General features: G+C 38.3%; 1 protein-coding gene across 3 annotated transcripts in view; it reads left to right on the forward strand.

The window, feature by feature from the left end:
- csrnp2 (cysteine-serine-rich nuclear protein 2) overlaps positions 1 to 17,728 on the forward strand; it is a 32,556-nt gene extending 14,828 nt beyond the window's left edge. For 2 of the 3 annotated variants that reach the window (XM_053642736.1, XM_053642737.1), the window contains exons 2-5: positions 11,638 to 11,808; positions 13,601 to 13,863; positions 14,361 to 14,657; positions 16,250 to 17,728. In XM_053642736.1, the coding sequence (XP_053498711.1) occupies positions 11,652 to 11,808; positions 13,601 to 13,863; positions 14,361 to 14,657; positions 16,250 to 17,137 (1,605 nt within the window). In that variant the 5' untranslated portion in view covers positions 11,638 to 11,651 and the 3' untranslated portion in view covers positions 17,138 to 17,728. Of the gene's footprint in view, positions 1 to 11,221; positions 11,809 to 13,600; positions 13,864 to 14,360; positions 14,658 to 16,249 lie in introns of those variants that run through there. The other variant, XM_053642735.1, reaches the window with a different exon arrangement.
- The last annotated feature ends 7,672 nt before the right edge of the window (positions 17,729 to 25,400 follow it).

Raw genomic sequence — 25,400 nt, forward strand, 5'->3', positions numbered from 1 at the left:
ACATTTCTTTAGACAGAATCATCACTTATTTGTTAAATTGTGTGATCTGATTAGAGCTGCAACAACTAATCGATTGAAAATCGCCAATACTATGAAAATCGTTGTCAAAGAAACTCATCGATTAGTTGGTCTGCTCGTGGCACAGGGGAGATTTACTCATTGACGCGATTTCTGTTCGAAAACACGCTTTGGAGAGTAAATACTAAAGTTGTGTCCCAAATGAAGTACTGTACAATTACACTATGCACTGTGTGCTCTACCGTCTAGTGCATGAAAGGTAATATCTCAAAACACACACTAGCGGTTTTTCTACTAAACGGATGTATATGCCGCTTCCTAGTCGACGGCGCATGACGTCATACGCAAGTAATGCGACACAGTTAGACTAATACCTAGAGTCAATGACAATGACTTTCTTCAGTTTACTGTTTGTCAACATTACCTTTTTATAAAAAGTAATGCATACATACTATTATATAATATATAGTTAATATATAGGGTTATATTATATATAAGTAATTATGCATTATTTTTTGTGCATGCATAAAGAGCATTGAATTAAACTATAGTCCTAAATTAATAATATATATTTTGGTGTGTCTGTATGTATCGGGTTCTTTTCAGTCTTCTATAATTAGACAAACATTTGTGTAAATTTTAGTCTGAAGTTTATATTTGTAACACTCCGTTTGTGGACCAAAAAATGGTACTGAAAGGTTGCGCCCCCCCCCCCCCCCATCTGATTAATAAAAAAATAATAATCAGCCTACTAATCAATTATGAAAATAATCGTTAGTTGTAGCCCAAGATCTGATAAGCATGGAGTATCGTATAATGCTCTCCCTCTGTCTCGATACTGGGATAAATTCACAGACAGATGATTTTGCTATAGATCTGTCAGTCATATTGTGTGTTCATAACTCCTACCTTCCGCAAGACGAAGATCCTGTATACAGTTCCATGTTCTGTCTTTGTACATGACTAACAGATAGAAACATTTCTACAGATGAAACATGAAGCCACTAAATGTACGATTACGACAATATATGGTTTGTATGTGTTTCATGCGATTTGTATTTTTATAAGAATAACAGATGCTAATATGAGAAATGCTAAGCAGGTGTAGTGTTTAGCTTAATCTACAAAGCTACAAATAATATATTTCTGCCTCATGATAAACTGCATATTCTACTTAACTAAAATAAGAGTATAGTGTGCTCCAAATGCACCTTTTATTTTCATTTATTTGGCTAATTGTGGTTACCTTCATTTTCAGGTCAAATCAGATCTTCGCAACGGGTTGCAAGGAGAACACCTGGCTGCCTGCCATCAATGGGCTTTTGAATGGGAAATTCAACTACAAAAGGACATTAGAATGTTTTTTCTCAAATCCAAGGAAAATTAAATGTCCAAATTCAGGGTGCAATGTTTCCCAATAGGGATGTAGGGAAAGTCAGTCAGTACCATGTCTTCCTCATCCAGTATATATTTTTTTTATTTTCTGAAAAAATAAACCAGTTCAACACAGGTAACTACTCTTGCTTCAATTATTTTATCTCAAATGTATGCTCTAATCAATTTTGTGTTCTGACCATTTGTGAATCCTGTTAAACTCTCTCATTTGCCATGCTTTTTGGGTGTGACATTATAAACCATGTGAAAAACATTGAAGTAAAGTGGTGGAGCATATTCATCTGGATATGGATAGTGGTAGTTCGACAGTTGTCCAATGAGCTTATCCTAAGACTGGCTTAGAGCAAATAGTGTCCCAGCACAGTGATGAGCTGTTGTACAGTGTTATCGCAGTTGGTATAAACAACCTCCTGTACTGCTCCTTTCTATTTTGTGTGTCCTCTTTTCCACTACCACCTTGAAACTAGCCAGAGAGCACCTCAAGATCGAGCTAGCTTTCTTGATCAGTTTGTTGAGGTTTTTTGCATCTCCAGCTGTAATGCTGCCTCCCCAGCATACTGCTGCAAAGAAGGCTGCACTGGCTACCACAGACTGGTAGAAGATTTCTAAAATCCTGCTGCGAACATTAAAGGACCTGAGCTTCCTCAGAAAGTAGAGTATGTTAATCCCTTTCTTGTATGCAGCCTCTGAGTTGACCTTCCAGCTTGTTGTAAAGATGGACACCAAGGTATCTGTAGGTGTCAACTTGTTCACTGTCCTGATCTATGATGGTAATGGTGTTGGTTGTGGTCCTCTTCCTCCTGTAGTCCACCACCACCTACTTGGTCTTGACCACATTGAGGAGCAGATGATTCCTTCCCACACCTCTCAACAAAGTTGGTGACCAGGTCACTGTACTCCTTCCTGTACATCCCTTATGCACCCGACCACCACCGAGTCATCAGAAAATTTCTGAAGATGGCGGAGATCTGACCTGTACTGAAAGTCTGTGGTGTACAGGGTGAAGAGGAAGGGGGAGAACACAGTTCCCTGTGGTGTTCCAGTGCTGCTCAGCAGGCACTCAGACAGGCAGGCTCCCAACTGCACAAACTGGGGTCTGTCCGATAGGTAGTCAGTGACCAAGGAGATCATGGACATGTCTACCTGCATTCTTCTCATCTTATTTCTCATCAGAAGATGATGGATGGTGTTAAATGTACTCAGGAAATCAAAGACAGTGATTGCCATTGTGGTGGTGTTGTAGACCAAATCGGAGTGGGCCCTTTGAAGTAGATATATGACCACATTATCCACGCGTACCTGTGGCTGGTAAGCAAACTGCAGGGGGTCCAGCAAAGAATGGACTTGTGGTCTTGGATAGAACAGCATCAGTTTCTCCAGGACCTACATGTGATGTGAGGGCTACTGATCTATAATCATTCAGGGTAAAAGTTGTATTCTTCAGAACCGGAACCAGGCAGGATGGTTCATAGCACTGGCATAGCTCTTGTACCTTCTCTAGTAGAAGGCTCATGCTGAAGTTGTGCTGGAGGATCCCACACAGCTGGTTAGTGCAGATCTTCAGTACTCTGGGATTGATTCCATCAGCCCCTGCAGCTTTCCCAGGTTTCCACTTCTCCAACTATCTCTTCATCTGGCCAGTAGTGATAGATAAGTGGTGGGGAGTTAGATTCTATTGAAGATGGATGTCAGATGTGGGGGTGGGGGGGGGGGGGGGAATAGAGGTGTGAGTCCTCTGAAGAAGGACTGTGTGATGAGATGGGGTGAATGGTTCTGAGATGAGCAGGGAAGAATTGGTATGGATGACTAGGTGGGAAAGGATGTTTGATCTTGATTTGGGGGGGAGTTAGGAAAGAGTGGTGGTGAGGGAATGAAGGAGATAATGTGAGAGTGCATCGTGCTGAACTTATTGAACAAATTCAGCTCGGTGGCACTTTCTAGGTTGCCCCCCACAGGTTTTGGTTTTGCCTTGAAGCTTTTGCCCAAACCTCCTTTGCTTTGTTCTGCTGAAGCATACTCTCCAGCTTCCTTCTGTTGGCTTCTTGTTCTCCCTCAGTCTTGCCTTCAACTCTTTCTCCACCCAACCGAGCTGTTCCTTGTCCTTCTTCCTGAAAGCCTGTTTTCTTTTTGTTCAATAGTTCCTTCAGGTCCTTGGTGATCCAGGGTTTGTTATTATTAAAACCCTCCTGACAGGAACTATAGTGTCTGTGCAGAAATTCATATAGTCCGTTATGCAGTCTGTCATGTTGTTAATGTCTTCCCCAGCCAGGTCACATAGCACTTCCCAGTCTGTAGTCTCAAAGCAGAACTTCAGAGCCTCCCCTACCACTTGTGACCATCTTCTTATGGTCTTCTTTGTCACAGACTGCCTTAAGACAACAGGTATATATGTTAGTGTCAGCAGAACCGGGTTGTGGTCAGACCTTCCCAGTGGGGGCAGAGCAGAGGAAGTGTATGCACACTTGCATACAGGAGATCCAGTGTTCTGATTTCTCTGGTACCAGTTGACAAACTGGTGAAACTTTGGTAATGTGGTGGAGAGTAACACATGATTAAAATTCCCAGAAAAGACAACAAAATTGTTCGGATGCCGAGTTTGGAGTCTTGTCATAGCAGAGTGTATGACATCACACGCTGCTTCTGTGTCGGCTCCCAGTGGGATATAAACAGTAAACATAATGGCAACCGTGAATTCCCTCGGCAGATAATACAGATGTAAACCAACAGCCAGTAATTCAACATTAGCGCAACGGTGACGCTCCTTCACAGTAACATGTCCTTGATTAAACCATCTGTTATTTACAAACACTGCGACCACTCCACAGTTCCCAGTCAGCTGTGTCTAAAATTTGGTGCAATTATAAACTAAATGGGAAGGTTCTAAAAGGAAAACATACAGGTATACCAAGGAAGATGGAAAATGTCAGGATGGAAAACTCAAAGCAATATGCCTTGAAAATAGAAAATCCACAACAAAACAAATTGGCCGAAACAGGAGTCAATGTTTGTGACAGGACTGTAAGAGGTTGGCTGAATGAAATAGGATTTATGTATAGAAAAGCCAAAAGAATATCAGCATTAACAGGTAAACAGAACAAAACAAGGTTACAGTGGGCTGAAGAGAAGCAATCATGGAGTGTGGATGGTTGGATGAAAGTGATATTCAGTGAATCACGAATCTGCATTGGCCAAGGAGATGATGCTGGAACTTTTGTCTGGTGCCTTTCTAATGAAACATATAAAGATGAATGCCTGAAGAAATCAATCAAATTTCTCCACTCATTTATGAAATGTGGTTGCACGTCGGGTAGAGGACCAGGGGACACCTTAACAGTCAATGCACAGGTGTACACGTTGAAATTTTGGATACTTTTCTCATTCCATCAATAGAAAATAGGTTTGGTGGTGATTAAGTAATTTTTCAGGATGATAATGCATCTTGCCACAGAGCAAAGAGTGTTGAGAACTTTTCAGAAAGGCATATCAACTCAATGACATGGCCAGCAAACAGTCCAGATCTCAATCTGATTGAAAATTTATGGTGGAAGTTTAAAAAATTGGTCCAATGCAAGGCTTCATCCTGCAAAGCTGATCTGTCAACCACTTCCAGAAAGTTGAACCAACTTGATGGAGAATATTGTTTTTCATTATTGAAGTCCATGCCTCAAAGAACTCGGGTCGTTATAAAAGCCTGAGGAGGGCAACAAAGTACTCATTGTTAATTAATTAATTAATTAATTTTTTAATTTTTTGATGATTCCATATTTTTTCCTCTACTGGAAAAAAACATGCCATTAATTAAAACAATTTAATCTGTTTCATGAAGCCAGAATGTTCGGCTGTTAAATAAAAATTGTTTTGTGTCATACCTGTGATATGTTTATTTTCTACAAAATAAAAAAACCCGGGTAAGCATCCTGTAAGTGTGGTTATTCCATAATTTTTGCCAGGGGTTCTTGACGTGAAATATCAAAACAGTTGGCTCAGTGAGGAGAATTGCGTTATGGGTATTCTAGTGACGTCAACTTTACAAGTACTGGCACCCTATTTACAGTCGTGAAAAACTAAGCACCCTCCATGGAAACTGTTGGCTTTTTTGACAGATTTGGAAAAGCAAACATTTGATCATCTTTGAAACAGTGCCTATTAATTAAGTTCATATTAATTAATATTAGATTTTTCAGTCATTTTTACAACAAATATCAATAGATGGGATACTCTTCTGGAAAAAGTAAGTACACCCTTGGCCTCAGAAGCTAGTATTGCCCTCTTTAGCAGGAATAATGTCTTGTGGGTGTTTTGCATAATTGGCCGCCAGGCTTGCTGGAAATTTGACCACTCTTCCATGCAATATTCTTTCAGTTACAAGATGTTTGAGGGTTTTCTTGCATGTACTGCCTGTTGCAAGTCCCTCCAACATTTCCACGGGATTTTACTAGGACATTCCATAACCCTCTATTTTTTTCTTTTTGAGACATTCTTTGGTGGATTTGCTAGTGCGCTTAGGATCACTATCTTGTTGAAAGGTCCACTTTCGGTTCAACTTCAACTTTCGGAAAAATGACCTCACATTATCTTCAAGCACTCTTTGATATGATGCAGAATTCATAGGTGAATCAATGAATGCAATTTGTCCAGTCCCTGAGGCAGTGAAGCAACCCCAAACCATAACATTTCCACCACCGTGCTTCACAGATTAGTATGAGGCGCTTTTCCTGAAAAGCTGTTTTTGGTCTGCGTATCAAATCAAGCAGTTCCTAAACTTACAGCCAGTCACCATAGAGAGGCGCAGGGATGACGTCATTTTGTATGCCAAAACCATAAACGAGTTAGCATTTTAGCCCTTCCAGTTCCATCCCAAAGTCAGTGGGTTTTTGAATGGGATTTTGGTTAAAAACCTGAAATAAGGTCTGTGGTGAACAGAAGCTCAAAATATTTTTGTTTTATTCTATGACACAAAATACACCAGTAAAACCCCACTCATAATTTTTTCTTAAGCTTTTACGTGTATTGAAAAAGGCAGTTGCTAACTGTCATGTAATGAGGGTTTAGGACGGATGCAAGTGCAGATAAGAGCTTTATTGAAGAGAGGCAGACAAATCCAAAATGTGAGACAATAGCATGGTCCAAAACAAGCAAAAGGGCATAAACTAGCTTAAACAAGAATCAAACAACGAGGTAGAGAACAAGATTGGAACTATGAACAAACACTTGGTACACCAAAAACTCAAGAATGAAACACGAGGGGTTTGAATGACAAACGTAATCAAGGGTGAATACAAAATAGCTGAGACTAACGATGACACATAAGGGAACAACCAATGACGATGCAGGGGCAGAGACAGGACAGAAATCATAACAAATGCACATGTAGAAAGTAAACAAAGTCAATGTCACTAAAAAACCCAGAAGCGTGTGCTCTCGTGCTGCAAGCTTCGCTTAGGGTTTCAGAGCGTGCTGCGTGCTCCAGCGCTTGTGCAAGGGTAAATCATGACACTAAAAAGTTGCTAAATGAGACATTGTCGGGGACAATAAACGTCATCATGCTGAACAGGAAAGACTTTGCAGATAAACTGATTCATCCACAGATTAAATCCGTATTATGGAAAATGTTTTTAAATCAAGTTTGGAGAAGTTGTTGGAAGCTCGGTGATGGTGACGTTGAAGTGGAGCGACCGTGATGTTCGTTTATAGCGTACGATTAGCTGTTTATTTCTGGAGATTGTATTTAAGCTTCAAACTTCATAACAGTTGTGTTCATTTGTGAAAATTATCTTGATAGACAAAACGTGTTATTATTGTAAACTTTTGTTGATCACAGAGATTATCTTTTGCAATAATCCAAAAGTCTATGTGAAAATCCTATTGGGTTTTTGTCGAGGGAACCGGTACAAAACGATGTCAGCCACTCTATTGGGTGATTTTTCTGCGTCTCTCCTCCTGTAAACACCGTTATTGACTTTTCTGCATTCACCTGAACTGTTTTCATTTGGTTGAATATTGTTATATTTGATGCATATTTTCATTTGGGTGATGGTATTTTTATTTTTACATATCCTATATTTTGGGTACAATTTTATTTTGCTTCTACGAGATGATGCACTTTAAGGATCAGTCTAATTTGATGAAAAGATTTGTACATTAGCAGGAATGTAGCACAACATGTAGATGAAAGCAGCGGTCTGTTTATTTAAATGTGAAAGTGCAATAGAAATATGTTGTCCCTAAAATCAATGAATAATCGTGATAAATAATCGGGATTATCATTTTGGCCATAATCGTGCAGCCCAAATAGAAGATTGAATTTTAAATTGAAGATCCATAGGAAGAACACTTTGATCAGAGATACCAAAATTGTACACCTGGAGATTGTTGATAGAAGCTGAGTTACTGATGACTAAATCAAGCATATGCCCTCTTGGTGTGTGTAGGGACAGTAACATGCTGCTTTAGGCCAAGGCATTCGAGTAACTGTACAAGCTGCTCTTTAGAATGACTAGATGGGTTGTACCTTATGTACCTTGAGTTTGAAGAAACTTGAATTTTGTTTTTGTGAACGTTAAATATGGTGTAACGTTAACTGAATAGGGGGTTTGCGTTTAAGTGCAAGACATTCAAATGAGGACAATTTAGGCAGAGCAGACGGATCTTACTCAGCTCTCTGAATGTTGGATAGACCACCACTACAGTCAGTGCAGTGAACCTTCTCAGTGTTCTTATAGCCTGGTGGACAGGATTAATATAATACAGAGTAAACCCCTTGCTGATGCCAAGTTTCAGTTAGGCACATAAACGAAACTCATTTGCTAAATGTGATCTTGGATAAGACATGATTTATTTGTGAGGGACTGTGTGTTAAAGAGTTCCATAATCAGCATAGGGGGGACTGTAATGTGTGCTTCGTCATACAGGTCAAAATAGATGGAAATCCACTCCCTGTTTTCTTTCCTGCTCATTGCGTGGAAGTCTTGCAGTGTTTCTAAGAATGACATGAATGTTTTTTCTTCTGGCATTTAGTACATACTATAGCGTGATTCTCTATGAATGTAGCGGAGCCTATTTCTTTAAATCCTTAGTTTCTTACAGTTCAATAGTTTCTCCTTGAAGAAATCATTCTTTACTTATGGTAGCTGTATGCACTACATCTGAGAGTCTATTTCTGCCTCGTCATTTTAGGTGTGTGAGCTATGCCTTTTATGGAGTTTTGTGGGCATCACTAATTGCAAATCATCTCTGCTGTGAACATGCCCGGTAATTTACGAGTCATTTATCAACTCGTGATTTTCTTCGTGATTGCGAAGAAAATCGAGTTTCCAAATTGTTTTTGTTTGTTTGAGTGTTCTGGTAGATTTTTTTGCTCTCATCATCATACGTGCTATATTCTTTACATCCTCCTGCCCATAGCTAGTTTAAGGTCTTGCTGTGCAGCTGTATGCTGGATTTATTTACATTTAGTCTTTTTTACCTATTTTTTATTTTTGTGTGTGTGTGTGTGTGTCTGCCACTAGATGGTGGAGGTATTATGTTTTGGGGTTATCCATCTGTCTGCCCATCAATGTTGGGTAAGTTACTCAAAAAAAAGAATCAGCTACCGATTACTAATTACTACTATAAAATTGTAATCTGATTACATTACTGATTACTGCATGTAAAAAGTATTACTTTACTTTCAAAACCTAGCAAATCTGCAAAAATACACCATAAAGTGAAACTCATTGTTCTTTCAGTAATTGTAGCATGTGTCAATGTATGACATGATCGGAAAAAGTAGAATAGACTTCATGTTGAGACTGCTGAATCTCCGGATTACACAGCTGCACTTTTGTTTTATCATGTAGCACACAGTTATAGAAGGGATGTATTTATAATTACACTATACGTTGTTACCCAGATTAGGATGAGTTCCCTTCGGAGTCCGGTTCCTCTCAAGGTTTCTTCCTCTTAACATCTCAGGGAGTTTTTCCTTGCCGCCTTTGCCTCTGCTCATTAGGGACAAATTTATCAATTTAAAATTTAGATGGGAAATTTATATATTTCTGTAAAGCTGCTTTGTGACAATGTCAATTGTAAAAAGCGCTATACAAACAAAATTGAATTGAATTACTTTGTAACGTGTTACAACCAACTCTGCTGCCCGTTCATCTTTGTGTCTATCTGTCTGAGATTAGCATGATATCTCAAGATTGAACTAGTTGAATATTTGTAGGATTTATATGGAATTATCATTGTGAACTAGGTGACAGCAAGGGCAGAAGTCTGAAATAGTATTTATTCATTAGATTCGGTCCTTTTTGAAGCATGTGTTAAGGGTATTTCAGGCATAAAAATTAGTAACGCAAAGGACTGTATTTGGTGGTGGTGCAGGGATCCCCAACAATGCTATTGGTATTGAATTCAACTTGGTTTACATAAGACATGTTCAAATTTTTTTGAGGGGGTTTGCAGATGATTATTATTATTTTTTTTTTTTTAAAAAACACTAAGTAGCCAAAAATGCTGCCTCATAAGAATATGGAAAATACTTAATGAAGTGAAATAAATATCTCCAGTTCCAAACTGCTAACTGTAAATGTTTTCTTTTGAGACTTGAGAATGGGTTGTATATTTTAATACTTTTGTTAACTATGTGACAAGTTTACCTGTTTGTTTTGTCTTGTTCCATGTTGTACATTAAAATGATCATTGACAGCAGACACATTATCAATACAGGCAGGCTGTCCTTTTTATTTTAGATATAGTGGCTGTCAATACCAAGGGTGCTGCAGTGTTTGTTACAACAGCGAGTATTAGCATGATATTATGCTGCATGACTGAATGTACATGCGAATTTTGGCCCATGTTGCATGATATACAGTGCAATTATGCCATACTTCCTGTTTGCATTGTGTGTCATGTTAATTGATCTCCTCACTATGACAATGCTGTACCAGATTTCAACATTTCCTTCCCAATTCAATATCATGGACATATTGACATCATTCTGTCTATATGCAGTGTACTGTATATATGAAGCGCAGGGCACTTTTGTGTACTGATAGGGAGCAGTTTGAGGCAGTTCAAACAGGCTTTGTTTCAGGGTCTTGGCAAATGTGCAGACAAATCCTTAACAGAAAAACATGTTTGTGTCTCTGTAAGCAGGTAAACATTCTGTACTAATCTAAATGGCATGACATGACCTTTTTAGGCATGCATCCTTGCACAGGCATAGAACACAACTTACTGCAAGAAATAAGACAATTTCTCTTACAGCACTATGAATGTTCTGCATCCCTCTTTGAAAAGTATTTAAAAGGTTTGTTTATTACACTCAGTAAACAGAGGGGGTGGCCGTGGCTCAGGTGGTAGAGCTGGTTGCCCACTAATCATAGGGTTGGTGATTCGATCCCCGCTCCACATGCCGAAGTGTCCTTAGGGAGGACGCGAAACCCAAGTTGCTCCCGATGTCAGGCTAGCACCGTGTGTGTGTGTGTGTGGGTGTGTGGGTGTGGGTGAAACAGTGTAAAGCACTTTGTAGTGCTTACATTTATATTTATATACGTTGTGTGTGAATCCATACAATCAATCATGAGTTCCAGCTCTCCGAGTAAATTATGCTCCATCTCTTTAGAAGTGATTGATGTGTGGCTGCCATATTGTGTACAATTGTCAACAAGCTTTTGATGATTATTGAGATTTAGGTTCTGTTGAGTGAAACCAATTTTGTGAATTCATAGCAAAAAAAAAACATTTGGACTAGTTGCTTAAAGTAGGTTTTGCCTATTAATGAAATTAGCTCAAAATCTACATGTCAGCCTTAGAGGCTTTTTTTGTTTGGGAGAATGCATAGAGTCATTTTGAGGGGTGGATTTTGCTTGCATGGCTTATGGTTCATGAGATATGGACTCCAATGTAAAACCCTATACCAGGAGGGAGTACTAATGATATGTTACTAATGACAAATTATATATCTAACAATATAAAAGACAGAATGCACCAATTTAAACAAGAATCAGGATTTACACATTGCACACATTTTGGGGGTAATGCAAGAAAATAATCCTCCTTCAGATGATTATTAATCTTATTTTGGTATCATAGTTTAAACAAAGTACTATTGTCATGTACATTTAGTAGGAGCACGGATGTGTTTAATTAATTTCTACTGTCATGCGGAGTTAATTTGACTGCTGCTGCTTTTATTTGTCTGTTGTGGGTTAATTAGTTGAATGTACATCATGTCCTCAGAACATCAAGTTTCCATGGAGACGGTATCAGCTCTTGGCCTAAAGCGCAGATTTGAGGAAGTGGACAGTGGCTCACCATGCTCAACACTCAAAGAATCAGATGATGACGTCTCGAGCAGTGACAGCGTGGATAGCTGTGACAGTCTCAATGCCCCCTGCAGCTCCCTCACACGTAAGAGTGGAATGAGATTATAGGTCAAGTCATCTGAATTATTGGCACCTCTTATGTATATATGGGAAAATAAATGCAATTAGTGATATCTTGAGCTTAAAAATACAGGAGCTGTCATTCTTATTCAGTAACTGCATTATCCCTCCTGGTGGATCTGGAGCCTAGCCTGGAAACACTGGGTGCAAAGATATGTTTATGCAGTCCTTTTTTTTCTTTTTTTTTTTCAAAACATGCCAATGATGTCAACGGTCAAAATGTTTAATTTTAGCTTCAGCTGACCTTAACACATGATTACAACTGTATTTCCACTGAGACTCTTTTTCTGGCTTTTTCTTTCTGGAGCAACCCTTTCAGCTGGGTTAGTATTTTAACTGCATATGTATTTTTTTATTATTATTATTGTTATTTATGCACTTTATACCCTAAGGAACCAGTACAAGGCAACAATAGACCTCCTGGAGAATGAGGGAAATTTTAAACAAATAGATTTTTATTTTGGGAATGATGATTTCTTTGCCTGTATAATGAGATATTATTGATTATATTTTTGCAGTGATTTTTGTTTGAGGAAATATCTTTAGTTTTTGTTTATATTGTCTAGTTTTTGTGTTGGTTCAGTGTGAAATTTGAATCATGCATAATGTTTTATACTTTATAAAGAAAACTATCTTTTTCACCTCATTTTTATGAAGTGCCGTTCTGACTAAAAACAATACAAGATTTGTCGTCTTATCTAAGTGCGTTTACATGGACAACATTACTCCACTCTTAATCCGATTAAGACCATACTCTAATTAAGAAACTAGCATGTAAACAGCAATTTTTACTTACCTTAATCTAATTAAGGTCATAATCGAAGTAAGCAATAATCTAATTAAGACATGTGGAGTACTCCTGTTTTAGTCGCATTATGGACGTGTAGTAGTGACATGTAAACACCTTAATCACATTAAGAGCGTCGTGTGGGAGTTTTCACCGCATTTTGCGACAGGACACGATCACACACGGCAGTTTTACGGCGAACAAGAGAGTTCGGCTGCGTCCCAAGTCGCATACTTTCCTACTATAGGCCTGTAGTGGGGAAAAATACACGTATCTCGGCTACTATATAGACAGTAACTATGCGATTTGGGACACACCCACCGCTTCAAGCAGTTGTCTATTAGCACGTATACCATGACAAATAATTAACTGCACTTAAAACGTTCGTAAAAAAAATTAATAAAAACACCCAAAACTGTATACGGTACCATAACGAAGACCAACTGTATGTTGATACGTGAAATTCTGGAGGGACGGCAGACGGCGTGGCCCGGTGACGTAATGACGCGGGCTGTTAATCTAATTATGTTCTATAACATGTAAAACGGGAACATGACAGGAGTATTCTAAAAGCGACTCATGTAAACCTTAATCACATTATTAACTTACTCAGATTAAGGTCAATAATTAGATTATTGTTGTCCATATAAACGTAGTCACAGTTTTTACATTTTTATAGCTATGCAAAAAAGCACAACAATCTTTTAGAAAAACCTAGCATTAAAATGGTAGGTATGCTAGGATAGCATAAGTATACTATCAACTAAAGGCAAGTAAATTATGTATATATGTATATAGCAATTGCTCGTATGCAATGACCAATGTAATTTGTGATTCTTTTTGTCTTTTAATGCTTTTTATATTTTATTAATAACCAGGTCTAATAACCATATATCACAAATGGTAAATATAGTCTCCTAATTCAGGAAACAGTCACTCTTAATCAATTCTCTCTAATTTCTCCTCTTAGCCACCTCCATTCTTAGGAGGGAAAAAACCTCTCTGGGCCATAAGCGGGTGCGTTTTGACGCAGTGACAGTTTACTATTTCTCCAGAAGGCAAGGCTTCACCAGTGTCCCTAGCCAAGGTGGCAGCTCACTGGGAATGGCAAGACATCACTGTGCTATACGTCAGTACACACTGGGGGAGTTTGCCCGAGAGCAGGAAAGCAGCCACCGCCACATTCTACGCCAGCACCTGCGTCAAGAGAAGCTGAATGCTCGCAAGATGAAGGTTCAGACTTACTACTCTTTAAAACAAATGTGCTGTGATTCATTTTATGTTTTTCCTATGCAGCACTTTAGTGCATTGATTTCTGTTTTTCAGGAAAGTAACAATAAAAATGTTACAAAATTTTGTTGTAAGGCAAGGGTTGATAAATGGAGTGATCTTTTTTAAACAAAAAAGTAAGTTTTGGGGTATTGAGTTTCACTATTTAATCAAACGTGTGTATGGTTCTGCTGCTTCCTGCAGCCAGTTGATTCTAATGTGAATTAGGCAGCAAGGAGATTGTGTTGTAATACATGAGGGTAATGTGGTCATTGTCCCTGGCCACTACTGCTGCGCCCTGTAGCAGCACCAAAAGTGTTGAAACACTGCATCTTTGTCACATTTGGAAGAAGAAGGGGTTGAAAAGGCAAACATGAAAGAGATCTTTGGAAAGTTATAAAAATAAATAGTTAGAATAAAATAGATAAGTGTTTTGAAGTTTAACATTTAATAATTCCTAGTTGACGCGGAACGGCACAGTGCATTGTGCCCAAGCTGACCTGCTGACACTGGATGATGTGTCTGATGAGGATCTGGACGTGGAGGGTGTCGAGGTGGATGATTGTTTCTTCCTACAGCCACTGCCTACCAAGCGGCGACGGGCATTGTTGCGTGCCTCGGGTATCGCCCGCATTGATGCCCGAGAGAAGATGGAGCTGCGTGCCATCCGGCTGTCACGTGAGGAATGTGGCTGTAACTGTCGCTTCTACTGTGACCCCCACCAGTGTGGCTGCAGCAGAGCCGGCATCAAGTGCCAGGTCAGAGATAATGTGTGTGTGTCTGTGTGAGAGCTTGTGTGTAAGAAAGGAATGTACTCTTGCCAAAAATAATTTGATGTACTAGCTCTGCATTAATGAATAAGCAAGACACAGTGGTTACAAATTAGTCAAATAGTTTTATAACAGTCCTTTAACATAATGTTCCTGTCCTGAAATGCTCCTTCCAGGTTATTCCTACATTCTTCTTAAAAATAGCTGCCATATGAGTCTTAATATGGCAACAACAACAACAACAACAAAAAAAAAACAGATTAAATGATGAACTGAAATGTTCTTTAGTGAACCAAAAACAGCTCTTTGGCAAAATTGCATTGCTCACAGTCTGTCTATGGCACCTTTTCACTTATGACATGACATTGTATAAATCAAATCAAATAGACTGTATATTTTGAGCAGACCTGCCAACCTTTATGTATTTTGTGTAGGACTCCCACATTTTAACATTGGAAACCATTCGTATGGGTTATTACCTAAATAAAAAAACAATATTCTTCTGTTTTCGGCAAAAAAAAATTGTGCAAGCTACTGTTATGAGCAGAGTTAGCTAATTTAAGCGTACTAGCTTGCCAGTCTCATGGATATATCAGAGAACAAACAACTCATGAAATTATTGAATCCTTTGTATGCAACAGTTGCTGTTTAGGAACATTGGACACCACTGGGCTATCAAACAACTAGCTAATCTCAGTAACATTTAACTTTGATCACATGCAGTATAACACCTTTATGTGCTGATATCCTCTTGACAAGATGGTTTCACTGGAGCATCAGAGCCCAAAAACTTCATTGGATATGGTACTCCTCCACAAGGCTTCTCTCCACAAAGTGAACAGAGCAAACATATGGTTGTTTCGGTGGTTTCTTTAGATTCCAGCTGAAAGTGTCTTCATTTGTAGGAGGCAGATGGAGATCCTATGGCATCTGAAATCCACATTCAGCTCCAGTAAACAGTTTATGGTCAAAACACACCTGCTCTCAGAAAACGTTTCATTTGTGCCATTTTGACAACCCAAAACTGCACAAACAATACCAGTTTTTCTGCAAATCCATAACTAAATGGCCATGTCAGATGCTGTGATGAATACAAACTAGTCAGCTGAAATAACCGGAAGTGTCTAACCAGAAGTCTTACACAAAAACCGTCAAAAATAGTCCACCGGAACCCTGAAAATAGGGTGGATAAAAAGGAATATATAAAAATGTACTGTTGGGTTTAGTTGTTTTTTTTTTTGTTTTTTTTAAATATAAAGTTTACTATGTTTTTTCCTGATACCACACATTATTTGTCTTTGGGGTTGGCAGGTCTATCTATGACGTTCCTTCACTTTTCTCTTCTCCATGTCTCTATCCCAGGTGAAGTGGATGCTAGTCCTGAGTTTAATCTTATATTTTATATTACATAAGATAGATTCAATGTTGCCAGCATTGGCTGATCTTCCTATGTTAATCCCTTTTCAGGACTTTAATATGAACATGTTTTTGTAGCAGTTAGAGTTATATTATTTAATAAAATAAGGCAGATCAATGCTCTCTCATTTTTCCTCTCTCTTTTCCATCTCTCTATATCCCAGGTGGACCGCATGTCCTTCCCATGTGGCTGTTCTCGAGATGGCTGCCATAATGTAGCAGGACGGATTGAGTTCAACCCCGTCCGTGTTCGCACTCACTTCCTACACACAATTATGAAGCTAGATCGGGAGAAGAGACACGTGCTAGGCTCCAAATCTGGAGAAGATTGTGGGACGGAAACTGAGCTGAACCCCGGTCCTTCAAGTGCCCGCTCTTCCCTGGACTCCGGAGTAGAGATGAAGATGGGGCCCTTGAATGAGCAGGAGCTACTAGAGGAGCACTGCCACAGCCTGGAGCATGAGAACGAGACAGCTGTGCTCCACCTGCAGAGTGCCGAGGAGCAGGAAAGGAGAAGGGAGCAGGAGGAGGAGGCACACAGAGGGGAGGTGCAGAGTCCCCGTCCGGAACTGTGTCTTTTGCATGAGGAGCTGAGCAGCCAGAAGGAGGTTGAGAGTATGGTTGAGGTAGACCAAATGTTCTTTCATGACACTTTTCCAGGAGGAGCAACCCTGCTATGCATCAAGGAGAACCAGGAGGATGCTCACAGTCTGAATGAGACAGCTTCTGTCCTCTATTATCAGATAGACCATGTGGAGACAGCCACATTTAAGACACATGACAAGCAAGAAGAGGAGCCCAGAAAAGGTGAAGAGCCCCAAGGTGAACAAGTAGAAGGAGAGGCAAGGAGCAAATGTCACAAATCCCAAACCTGCAGGCAGGATCAGGCTGAGAGCTCTACTTCTGAGAAACCTCCTCCTTCATTTCCAGAGAGCATTAAAAAGGCTGAAGAGGACCACTCCAGCTCTGAACATGGCCCAAGTGGCACAGATTTTCAAGAGACTTGCCCACTGTTGGAAGAAGAGGCAATAAAGCTTCCTCCAGAAGTTTAGAGTCTGGCAATGCTGCAGATATTTTGCACAAGATTTGTAGTGAAGTTCAAGACAGCCAACTCATAGACTAAGAGATCTTAACAGTTACTGACATTGGTTTGTATTTAGAAATAAGCATGCACTATATTTGATGTAGGATTTTAAAAAAAATTTATTGAAAAAAAAAAATAGAATAACAAATTATTCATATATAATATAACATTAAAAATAAAAACATAAAGCAGAGAGGGAAGACTTGATGGAACTTAAGGGATTGCATATTTTTTTCTGCTGCAGTATCAATTCAGTGTTTGGTACTGGTGGAAATTGTGGCCTTTATGCCTTGGAGCAAACAGGATGGCCCAGGTAAGTCCTTGCAGCTTTGCTGATGCCTTGAATTTTCGGTGGATTAACCCACTGATCCATTCAGACTATTAACCATAAATCAGTAGCTTGAAATGCTCCATGGGTGTTGATGGGATTTCAGTAGTGAAGCTGAACAAGGGCCCCTGATAGCCACCATCTTTATAAATAGACATTACTCTGGAAATACTTGGTTTTTAAGTACTGTAAAAGTGTTTGCTAAGAGCAAGTGACAGGGAAAAGAGAAAATCATGCACATTAAAGACTTAAAGTTAAGCAGCATGGTAAATTATTGTGCAATTTTTTTGCACAGGTATTACATTATATGGTTAAACGTTTTGGTACACCTGACCATCACACCGATATGTGGGCCTTCCCTAAACTGTTTCCACAAAGTTGGAAGCACACAGTTGTTTAGGATGTCCTTGTATGTTGTAGTATTACAATTTCCCTACACTGGAGCTAAGGGGCCTAGCCCCAACATGTTCCAGCATGACCATGCCCTATGACAAATCCAGGTCCATGAAGACATGGTTTGGCAAGGTTGGAGTGGAAGAACTCGAGTGACCTGCACAGGGCTCTGACATCAACCCCACTGAACACATTTGGTATGAATTGCAATGACGACTGCACCCCAGGCCTCCTTGCCTGGCATCAGTGCCTGACCTCATGCAATGCTCTTGTGGCTGAATGGACAAATCTCAACAGCCACACTACAAAGTCAAGTGGAAAGCCTTACCAGAAGAGTGGAGGTTACTAGAATAGCAAAGGGGAGACTAAATCTGGAATGGGATGTTCAAAAAGCACATATGGGTGTGATAAGCACATACTGGTGTCCACAAACCTTTGGCCATATAGTGTATTTGCTTGATAGAAGCTCTTGATGGAACCAATCACAGATCTTAGAGCAAATGTATGAACTGGTGCCAAATTAGCTGTTCAAGAATCTTTATTTTGTGAAACTGTTTATTGGATGCAAAGAATAATGTGAAATTCTTGGAAGTTAAAAGTGAAGGTTCTGAAACTCAGATTACATTTTACCACTATTAAAACTTGTGTATAGAAAACAAATTAAGTATGAAAGATCTGTAATACCACTGTTTTAACATATAACTAAAACATATGTAATGTATTTGTAGTGTATCTTATAGCTAACATGTTTCACAGACTTCATTTATCTTATTATAAAATTAAGTTGGGATACATAGTCCTTCCAGATGAGAGCACTGCCTCTTTCAAGTAGTTACTCTTTCTTTCAATAATTGCTATATCCTGGTAATACAGTGCTATACACTGGGCATGAAGTGGGAACACTCTGGGTGGTGCATCGCAGAACACCATATGTGCAAACATGTTCACACACTCATTCACACCTTGGGACAATTTAGAGTAGCCAATCCAACTGCATGCGTGTTTTTGGGAGAACATGTGACTGTACAGGCAGTAACCCAAGCTCAGGATCGAACCAAGATCCTGGAGCTCAGAGATGGTAATGGGGTGGCTAACAAAGACTTTGTAATTATATTGTGAAAGTCTTTAGGGTGTCTAAAGTCTAAATGCTTCAGATTTGAATCATAGTAAATACTCATAGCGAAGGGCTGTGAATTCACAGTTTGGCTGCTATAAATATATATTTCACAAAACTTTTTTGAACCCAACAAACTTTTTCATAGAAGTTGATGCCTTTGACATCACTTCACATTATCTCTAAGCTCTGTGATGATTGTGTCAAGCATAGTGATTTAGCGTAGAATAACACAAATTTTTAGTCTTTCCAGAGTCATGAGGGCAATGGCAACTGTGATTTCAATCATTGGTAATCATAAACCTTTTTTGGTTAATGAGATTCCATACATTTTATTTGCACACCAAGTCTGTGTGGATTAATGAAGGGTTTTTTTTTTGTTTTTTTTTGTATATGCCACTTGTGTTTACTCCTCTGATCCTAAAAAAACAGAAATGTAGGATGACTAGTCTATGGATGACTAGTGTGTATGGAAACTTGGAAAAACTATGACTTAGACACCATTGGCTGGGAAACAGGCTAAATATGGTGTAGCACTGGATCAAAACGTTTCATCGGTTTAAGATTATAACATGGCTTGAAATTTGTTACTGATGGCCAAGTGCCAATAATATACTGTAAATCTGCAGGTCTCCTCAGTGTTGTGCAGTGCTCTAAGCAGATAAGAGATTTACATTTGAGAAAATAAACTTTCTTACTCTTATCACAAGAATATTAATTCCTTATGCCTTGCCTTGTTGGAATTTGTTGACAACGACAGCGAAAACTCTACAATTTCAGTTAAATTTTATTTGTATTATGCTTTTAAAAGAGACATTCAAAAAAAGATTTTATACGGTATCAAGGTTTTTTTTTGTTGCCCCAATTCACGCTGGTAATATAAAATAAGAAGTATTTCAGATTAGATTATGATGTTAAATTATTTATGTGTAAAAATGTGTCTCTGTGTACCCTATACAGAGAAGAAGAATGGGTGTTACACCAGACAGAAAATGAGTGTGTGTATGTGATAATTTTTGCATATGCATACAGTGGTGCTTGAAAGTTTGTGAACCCTTTAGAATTTTCTGTATTTTTGCATAAATATGCCCTAAAACATCATCAGATTTAAAAGCAGTCCTAAAAGCAGATAAAGAGAACCCAGTTAAACAAATGAGACAAAAATATTATACTTGGTCATTTATTTATTGAGGAAAATGATCCAATATCTGTGAGTGGCAAAAGTATATGAAGTTTTGCTGTCAGTATCTGGTGACCCCCCTTGTGCATCAGTAACTGCAACTAAACATTTCTGATAACTGTTTATCAGTCCTGCACATCGGCTTGGAGGAGTTTTAGCCGTTCCTCAGTACAGAACAGCCTCAACTCTGGGATGTTGGTGGGTTTCCTCACATGAACTGCTTGCTTCAGGTTCTTCCACAACATTTCTATTGGATTAAGGACAGGACTTTGACTTGGACATTCCAGAGTATTACATTTATTCTTCTTTAACCGTTCTTTGCTAGAATGACTCATGTGATTAGGGTCGTTGTCTTGCTGACCCACTTTCTCTTGAGATTCAGTTCATGGACAGATGTCCTGACATTTTGCTTTAGAATTCACTGGTATACTTCAGAACTCATTGTTCCATCAATGACTGTAAGTCGTCCAGGCCCAGATGCAGCAAAACAGGTCCAAACCACGACACTTCCACCACCATGTTTCACAAGTGGGATACAGTTCTTCTGCTAAAATGCAGTGTTTTCCTTTCTCCAAACATAACACTTCGCATTCAATCCAAAAAGCTTTATTTTGGTCTCATCCATTCACAAAACATTTTTCCATTAGACTTCTTGCTTGTCTGTGTGATCTTTAGCAAACTGCAGAAGGGTAGCAGTGTTCTATTTGGAGAGCAGTGACTTTCTCCTTGCATCCCTGCCATTCACACCATTGTTGTTCAGTGTTCTCCTGATGGTGGACTCATGAACAGTAACATTAGCCAATGTGAGAGAGGCCTTTAGTTGCATAGGAGTTACCCTGGGTTCCTTTGTGTCCTCGTGGACTATTACACGTCTTGCTCTTGGAGTGATCTTTCTTGGTCTCCACTCCTCGGGAGGGTATCAGTGGTCTTGAATTTCCTCATTTTGTACACAATCTGTCTGACTGTGGATCGGTGGAATCCAAACTCTTTAGAGATGGTTTTGTAACCTTTTTTCAGCCTGATGAGGATCAACAACCCTTTTTTTGAGGTAAACAGAAATTTCCTTGGTTCATGCCCTGATACATTTCCACAAACGTGTGTTATGAAGATAAGACTTCGATGGATCCCTGTTCTTTATATAAAACAGGGCACTCACTCACACCTGATTGTCATCCCATTGATTGGAAACACCTGACTCTAATTTCACCTTCAAATAACTGCAAGTCCTAGAGGTTCACATACTTTTGCCACTCACAGATATTTAATATTGGATCATTTTCCTCAATAAATAAACGAGCAACTATAATATTTTTGTCTCATTTGTTTAATTGGATTCTCTTTGTTTACTTTCAGGACTTGTGTGAAAATCAGATGTTTTAGGTCATTTATGCAGATATATGGAAAATTCTAAAGGGTTCACAAACTTTCAAGCACCACAGTATGAATGTGTATTGAACCTTATGTTTGTATGATGTGTTGTCATGTTCATAAAGGTGCTTTTGTGTTAGTTTACATATTCGTATGAATGCTGTGTAAAGAATACATTTCCTGGTCACAGACAGAGATAATCATATAGCTCTTAAAGCTATACTACATTTTAAGCATTGCTGCAATCTTTTATCCACAGGAGGTTTAATAGTACAAATTGCTCAGTGTATTTATTCTGCTTCAATTATCCATTGCTATGCATGGATAATAGTGAGTCTTTATTTAATTTTACTACTCAGTACTCACTGTTGAGTAACTTGACTGAATATCATGACTTTTTGTGATCATATAGAAATCTCACAACAGCTTCTCAACACTGTATTGAGCCAAGCATAACATTTTAGGCAAAAACTGCAATAATAATCATTTTGCAAATCATAAGAGAAAGTATATTTGCTAGGTACTGTGTTTTTGTTGTGTTTTGTACTTTACTGTGTATCTTATATTTGTACATGTGACTGATTCAATGTTCAGACTCATTGTGTGTACAGTCTTTATCACATTGAAGTGTCACACAACTATGCGAAAGTGATGCACCTAGGCCTGAAATTGATGAATTACACTGAAGATGTGAAGTGGTATAGGTATATATACCTGCTATAGACCAAACCACAGTGCACTGGGGGATGGGGAAGTGGGGAGTGAGGGAGGTTGGGGGGAGGTGGAGTCAGTTTGGTATGTGTTGTTTTTTTTGTTGTTGTTTTTTCCCCCCACCTTTATCTGTTATCTTGATGTAAAATTAACTACAACAGTGGTCTCAAACCTGGCCTAGAGAAGAGACATCACTTATGTTTGAAGATGTGGAAAGATTTCATTTTATGTTTCCTTGATGTTCACGTCATTCTTGCTTCCTTTCTTTTTGACTTGCTCAGTTTTGGGACCACTGCACTAAATAAAATCCTGTCTGTCTGTGTGTGTGTGTGTGTGTGTGTGTGTGTGAAAGAGAGAGCAACAGCATGTGTGTCTGCTGACATGTTCTAAAGATGCTTGATAAAAAAAAAAAAACTGATTGAGATTGGAGTTAATAGCTGCAAGACACTAATACTAACTGTTGCCTAAGGAACAGGAAAAATGCCCATTTTATATGAAAATGTGACAAATAAAGTAAAATGAATTTAAAAATTGTTGTTCATCCATTATTCTCAGTACAGTCCTTTTCATACATTTTGTTTTTACCAATAATTTTGACTGAGAGGTGGTTTGTATGTTTCATATCACTAATTGGTTTTGACAGAACTAGGTCAGAGGTCATGAATTAAGTGTCTGATAACAGATTTTAACAGGTGTAGGTCAAAGGTTAATGGTGATAGTACTGTTCCCACACCCACACATATATAACTTCCATCTGTTGAAATTAATAAGACCCCAAGAATATTATGTCTGTCAAAGGTTAATGGCGATAGGACTGCTCTCACACACACACACACACACACACACACACACACACTATAGATGTTTTTTTTTAAAAAAAAAAAAACACACACACACAATGTGCAAATGCTAGTAATGTTCCCACACCCACAAATCCACATACAACCACTTAAAATATCAAGTCCAATCGAGTCCAAAATGTCTGTCAAAGGTTTATGGTGATAGGATTCCGATGAAAATGTCATTGTGGTTAGAAATGATGTTAAAAACATATATGTAAAGAATATCCGTGTGATATGATATCCACATGCACACACACAGGACTGTTCCCAAAAAACAATATGGAGTGTTAGCTTATAAAGGCTAACACTCTGAGAAGTTTCATATTCTGGAAATTTGCCAAGAGATTTCACATCTTTCGAAATCCAGCAAAGGTTTAAAGAACTTCCAAGCTCTCCTTCAAAACTTAAAGAGACCATGGACTTTTCAGAAGGTAAGAAGATGTCTTTTTAAAATGTTAAAATCTGTTTGTTTGGTTGGTGTTGTATGTTTAATTTGAAAAAATGCTAATAAAGAAACCTTGATCAAAAAAAAAAAAGTTAAAATCATTCCATTTTAATTGTATTCGAATGTTTGTAAACTTTAAATTTTGATGTTTAACCTATGCAGTATTTTAACATATTTATTTGGTGTCCTCAACTGCTGAATATGAAACAAACAAAATATAAATGCTTACAATGAATGAAAGACTTTACAGTATCTTGGATTCAATTGGCCTTGTGTAGACGTTTCAGGAAACTCGTCATCAGAAATAAAGAACGTTCACCATCTAAAATAATCAGTAAACAAATAAAAATATTCTCTTAGTAACGTGAGTTTGGTGTGCAGCAATTATTGCCAACCCTATGAATTCATATGGGAAAAATATATTTGAAGTATATTCTCATTGATATTTTACATTTTTTAAAACACGAGTGACTAGGAACAGGAAATTGTTTCAACAATGACTTCCGGTTTCACAGGGGTATAAATATGAGGTAGCACATCTTCCGAAGAAGACTCAGAGCCGTTATCTTGGCAAAGGGAGGTAGCACAAAATATTGACTAAAGGGTGCTAATAATTGTTGCACACCTATATTTAACAAATATTTTTTTATAAACCTGTGTTTTGTTTGAATTGTTTGATATCATGAAAGCAGAGTATTTTTGTGAATTTCTTTTAACAAAAGGTGAAACAATTAAGACAATTTTTTACAGCCTCCTTTGCTCATATTTTCCAACAGTGACAATATTAGTGCAGGGCACTGTAGTTGTTATGATTTGCCACTAGAGGGCAGCAATAGCCTGTGTACTTTAAATGCTTCATCTAATTTTCGGTTTGAGTATGAATTCAAGTGCACAAAAACCTTGGTCAATTAGACTATATTATATTACATCCATGGATAGATATTTATCACACTTCTACTGTATTATTATTTGGTTCATTTCTAGTATCAATTCTATGCATACTCCTGAATATTTTTGTGCAAATAAGCACTTGATCTTGCAGACCAATGCCTCAGGAGTTATCTTGGGCTTTTAACTCTCTAAAACACAGAGCGAGTACACCATTAACCAACATCTCCCTGTGTGCTCACATTTAGTCATTAACCAAATATCACCATCAATCCTTGCAGCATGTCTTTGGGCTCAAACACTGAATAATGGAGCTGTTGATATAATCACAGACAATCTGTAAATCAACATACCTAACGCTTTAAATAAACAATTTCACTAGATCTCAGTAGGGACATAAAAATGGAAGCAAGGGATATAATGAATACGTTTATAATTGGAGACACACTGATAAAATATTTGTTGGCAAAGACCAGAATATTTCTGATGCCTCTTGTAGGGTAGTTTCCTGAGCTAAAACATTTTAGTCAAATCCCTGCCCAATGTCCATATAACACACAATTTATCACATATTTTTCAACTTCTAATAATTTAACAGAATATTAGACAATTTCACGTAAATTGCTAATTCCATGTATTTGTTTCCAAAATTATACCAAAATTTGGGTGTACATGTTTTCAAACCCATTACACAACCACCTACTGTAATATTCTTGACTCAGTCATTAACATACCAGTGGAAGTGAATGCCATGCAACTAAATGTCGAGGGGGGGGGAGTTGGCCGTAGGACGTTTATGTTTGTGTGCATAGTGAAGTCATGATTAACATTTACAAACTGATAAAGGTCAGTCAGATAACCAGGAAAGAGCCAGTTAATTACAGCAAAAAACGTTGGTCTATATATGGTCATGTATATGACTTTTTTTTTTTCTTTTTTAAGGATTTTAGATTTTAGAGGGT

The sequence above is a fragment of the Ictalurus furcatus genome, chromosome 15 (assembly GCF_023375685.1).
Source record: "Ictalurus furcatus strain D&B chromosome 15, Billie_1.0, whole genome shotgun sequence".
Lineage (NCBI taxonomy): Eukaryota > Metazoa > Chordata > Actinopteri > Siluriformes > Ictaluridae > Ictalurus > Ictalurus furcatus.